At 33.5% G+C, this 5,344-nt stretch overlaps 1 protein-coding gene across 1 annotated transcript; it reads right to left on the bottom strand.

The window, feature by feature from the left end:
• Positions 1 to 1,379: 1,379 nt before the first annotated feature.
• On the bottom strand, positions 1,380 to 3,496 carry LOC133848922 (uncharacterized). Its single transcript, XM_062284667.1, has 2 exons — positions 3,050 to 3,496; positions 1,380 to 1,698 (listed from the first exon to the last, which is right to left on the bottom strand). Exons 1-2 carry the CDS (start codon positions 3,407 to 3,409, stop codon positions 1,459 to 1,461), a joined length of 600 nt encoding a protein of 199 aa, XP_062140651.1. The 5' UTR covers positions 3,410 to 3,496; the 3' UTR covers positions 1,380 to 1,458.
• Between the last annotated feature and the right edge of the window lie 1,848 nt (positions 3,497 to 5,344).

Below are 5,344 nucleotides of genomic sequence, written 5' to 3'. Positions count from 1 at the left end.
AAGTAGTAGCGTAAGTAGGCTCAAGTTGTTATGGAGTCTGTCTAAGATGTGGATTTCAGCATGTAACTTTTTTTTAATTATATTTTATTATATATAATATTATTATTAAATGGAATTATAGCCCAGATTTGGGATTAAGTCTAATGTAAGTTTCATATTCGCACAGTTGCTTTTTCTTTTTCCTTTTTTTTTTGGTTCAACTGAGATAATTTCAGCCAGCTGTAACCTATAGGCCCTGCCCTTGCTCCCGATCTCTGCGCTTCTCCGAGAGGGAATGAAGCAAAGTGCAGGCTGCAATCTGCAGCTATCAGCGAATGTCACATAACTGGCCCAGCAACTTTTTTCGTTTTTTTTTTGAACCCTTCTTGTTAAACATTTCAGGCGTCTGCTCAAGTTGCCATTTCGCTTACTCTCTCTATATTGATATTGTTTTCTCTCTCTTGTTTTCTTTTTGCATTTGGTGTATGTTTTTTTTTAATTGCGTATAGATTTCGGCGCTTGCAGCTTGCGATCCTTGGGACAGGTGCAATTTCCCAATTGGTGGAGCAGTTGAATCGCGCCGCAAAAATGGAGCACAGCGAATTTTGAATGCTCTCAAAATTTAGAGGAGAATCTTTTTCAAGTAACTTAAAAAAGGATTAAGGTTTTTAGCTTAAACTTACGTCACGAAAAACTATTTCGAAAGCTCATTTAAAGCTGTTCATTTTTATATAGAAATTTAGTATTAAATTTGAAAAAAAGTCTAATTATTTTTTATTTGTTGCTAAAACTAATTAAAATTAGTTTTTAATTACTTGAAATGTTTGTTCAACTCATAAGCAATGAACAATAATTATTACTAAACAAAGCTGTTACAGCATCGCCTTAACAGCTTTCAGCAGCTTTTAAAGCTTTTGTTTGCGTATTACGTGCATTGCATCAGAAAATATTTACGCGTTGAGTAACTTTTGGGCAGTAAATAAGTTCTTGAATCACACAATTGTGCACAAAGTGTTGTCAGCTGCTTTTTTTGGAAAGCTTCAAGTTAGTAATTGAAATGAGATAAGTATCTGTTTACTTCTTTTTTTTTTTTTTTGGTTGGTTGGTTGGTTGGAAAATTCTGACAAGACAAGCGAAGAAGAGTTCAACAGAAATAATAAAGTTAAGCTGTATTTTTTTTTTGATGCAAGGTGTGCTCACTAGGCACGGGTCTTGTGGCAACTTGTGGCAGCTTGTGTGCGTGCCGCTTAATTGAGCTTAATGCCAGCAACTTGGACAAGTCAAGTCCGGACAGCAAGCTGTTCGATACAATTAGGCAGTGCCTCCACCTTTTTAATGATAACCCATTCGTTTTAATGGTCGACACACACACACACACACACACAAAAAGGGTGCCACACTTCTGAGAGATCTTGTTTTCAGTTTAATATATATATGTATATATAACTTTTTTTTTTTAATTTTGGTAAAAATTTGTCGTCAGCGCGTTAAGCCAAAGAATCGAAACGCTTCGACCAGGTTGCTTTTAATGGCATTATCAAAAACCTTTCGCACACAGTTGACCAACGCAAGGCTGCAGATCAGCCGCAGTATCGCATAGAGCGTCTTCGATTGCAGCTGCACGCGGCCAGTGACCAGATCCACAATCCACAGCAGAATATCCAGCTTGAGCACAATCGAGTTCACGAATAACCATGGCAGCAGAAAATACGGTTTCACCTAGAGAGAGAGAAATTACAATTTTTTGATTTATTCATTTATTCACAGCTTTTTGTTGTGATCTTAAATATTAACAAAGGATTTGAACTATCCATACTTTATACCTAACTACCCATGCTAACTCGACTCTCCACTGAGCTAAGTTGCTGAAATTTTCGTATGATACTTGTACTAAATCATAAAAGAGTAGTAGACTATTTTCATACGCTTTTAACTATCCATACATTTAAGCTAACTAAGCGAACTCGACTCTCCACGGACCTAAGTTGCTAAAATTTAGCATAGTTAGTTGTGCTAAAACATAGAGGTGTTCTAAGCTATGTTTATACGTTTTTAACCATCCACACACCTTAGCTAACTAAGCGAACTCGACTCTCCATAAAGCTACATTGCCAAAATTTGGTATACATACTTATACTAAGAAATTAAATTAGTTTAGACTATGTTCATACTCTTTTAACTATCCATACATTTAAGCTAACTAAGCGAACTCGACTCTCCACGGACCTAAGTTGCTAAAATTTAGCATAGTTAGTTGTGCTAAAACATAGAGGTGTTCTAAGCTATGTTTATACGTTTTTAACCATCCACACACCTTAGCTAACTAAGCGAACTCGACTCTCCATAAAGCTACATTGCCAAAATTTTGTATACATACTTATACTAAGATATAAAAGTGTTTTAAACTACGTTCATACGCTTTTAACTATCCACACATTTTAGCTAACTAAGCGAACTCGACTCTCCAAAAAGCTATATTGCTGAAATTTGGTATATATATTATTACTTCAATATTAATGTGTTGTATTAACAAAGAAATGTGCTTTGAGAAGCGATTGCAATTTTATATAGTCTTATTGACATTCTGAAAATTATCCAACAACAAAATAATGGTATTTGAGTAGACATGCATTAGATTTAAATGAATGATTTCTACTAAATTGTCAGAATTGTGAATGCCTTAACTATCCATGAATTCAATTAAGTATATGAACTCTTCTCCTGTTTAATTTAGTTATAAAAGCTTTCACCTTAATATAAAAGCAAAATATTATATCTAGAAATTCGATTGTACTAAACTTATTAATAAAAATTGCTTATTTACAAATGAATTTACAAGTTTTAACTATAATCTTAAACTATCTAAGTGAACTCGACTTTCGCTAGCGCAACGTTGTTGAAATTTGTTATAGATATTTTCTCTTTAACTTTGTTAAACTAAATCTGTTTCGTTAACCATTTGAACTCGGCTTAACTTGCAGTAACGTTGCTGAAATTTGCTACAACTGTAGATTATAAGTTTTCAAGACGTTAACGTTGAGATCAACGTAAAAACGATATTTCGACTTACACTCAGCAGACCATAGACCAAAAGCAGCCAGCAATAACACATAAGCAGGGCGCCACAAAGTCGAGCCTTGCGCAGCATTTGTGAACTGAAAACATTGAAGCGTCTTGGCCGCGACATGCTCAGAGTGCAATTGGGATACCGATAGATGTGAATATATTCTCGAATGCTGCAATAGGCACCGAATAAACTCATGCCAAGGACAAACCAAAACATCAGTGAGAACTTTTCGTAGCGACCCATGGAGAATTCCATAACATAATCCCAATAATCGCGGATATGTTCTTCTCTGAATGAGCAGATCTTTTGATATCCGCTGTCCATCCAATGTCGAAATAGATTCACTTTGAACATATTTTGCATATTTTTAAGCTGATCCGAAAATGCAAATCGCAGATGTTTATAAAAAGTGTGTAAAAAGTATTGTGCTTCATTTAAAAGTGTTACTTTACTTATTGTAACAAATGTAAATTAAAGACTACTTGGTTTTTGATGATAAATATTGTAGTTAAGTTATCTATATAGTCAATGGTTTTTTGTACGGTATTAATCGAATAACTATTAAATGCTGGCATTTATTTTGGTCAGTTGCATTCAAAGTAAGTTTCAGAGTTGAATAGTAAACGTTTAAAAAGTTATATTATAAATAAAAGCAGTATTAATTAGAAGCATTTTTTGTATATATTTTAGTATTAATAATATTAGTTCATTAAATGCTTGACATTGTTTTAGGGATACATATTGAACTTTAAATTATATTGCACATTAGATAGATAAGATAGTAAATATAAATTCTATATTTTACAATTTATGCAGTACTAATTTTTTTCAGTATTTTCTAAAGTTGTGGTATTAAAATGTTCACTTTAAATGGTTTATTTTAGACAGATACATTGCAAATAAATTGCATATTTGAAAATAAAATAATATAAATAGGAGAAATTATATATAATAGTAATAGAAATATATTCTTCTTTTGGGTTTTTAATCTAAGCAGTATTAATTACCAGAATTTTTGGTATTTATTTAGTAAATGCTGGCATTTAAATTGAAACTTCAAAGAGCGTTGAGTAGCAATTAATTCGCCTTTAGGGGAATGTTCTTCTTCAGACTTTCGCTTGCCCTACAAACTGTTTGAGTTCAATTGAAATTGAAATGCAGTCGACCCGCATGGAAATAACTGTAAATAGGTTTTATAGGCAATATCAAAACAAAACTACAAAAAAAACCCCTATTGCAATGCAAGATGCATGATAATAATAAATAAGAAGGCAAAAGCATGCAAATGCAACAATTTATTAAACAAATAACAAATGCCTGCGGGAAGAGAAAACGCAGTGGGAAAAAAGGGCACGACTAGGTGATGGAGAAGGGGGAGGAGAGGAGAGGAGGGGAAAGAGGAAAATGAAAAACCCCCTCCAGAAGTTGAGGGCACACAGGTGAGAAGAGAAGGAGGAGGAACAAGAGGAGGAAGCTCTCAATTAGTCAGCCGCATTGCGATACGTTTGGTAATTTCCCGGTAGTCAGAAACAACAACAACAACAACAACGTATCTAATTAACTTTCTATGCATTTGTGTTCGTGGCGTAATAATTGCCAGGCTGATTCACTGCAATAACAACAATAAAACAGCGCAAACAAGTGAGTACAGTAGACAAAAAAACAAACAGGTAATAGAGGCGCCACTTGGGTGCCAAACAGTGACAATGATGAAATTATCATTGTATGTGAAGTAGTTGTAATATTACTAACTGCAGTTCAAAGTTAAACACGAAGATGAAGATGAAGATGTTCCGAAATGTCGTTAAACGCATCCGACAGATACGCAGATACTTAAGCTAGATATGTTGATAGCTAGATCCGAGTTACTGAGCAAAGTTTTATGGCCCAAACAATTGAGCCAGCCGCAAAAACTCTTTTGTCAAGTGTTCTTGCTGTGCACTGAGCGAAAATATTGAGTGAGAATAACTACAAAGTGTGTTGAAATTGAAATGCATGAAAATTATACTAAAACAAAGGAACAAAATATCAGAAATACATTTTAAAAATTTATATATAGCTAATAATAAATAAATATGCCAAATAAATGTACCGCAAAAATACTAAAAATATACCATATATACATTTATATTTTATGCAATAACAAGTAATAAAAGCAAAAGCAAACAATATACCGAAAAAATACTAAATATTCCGATTCAATATTGCGCCTGCAATCTATCTATAGATAGCGGATATAAAAATAAAACTGGTAGTATAAGTTTTTTAACATACCGGATTAATATACCGAAAAAATAC

This window comes from Drosophila sulfurigaster, chromosome X, assembly GCF_023558435.1.
Source record: "Drosophila sulfurigaster albostrigata strain 15112-1811.04 chromosome X, ASM2355843v2, whole genome shotgun sequence".
NCBI classification, from domain to species: domain Eukaryota; kingdom Metazoa; phylum Arthropoda; class Insecta; order Diptera; family Drosophilidae; genus Drosophila; species Drosophila sulfurigaster.
Note: the sequence above shows the minus strand (reverse complement) of the source record. Positions and strands in the feature narration are given on the sequence as shown.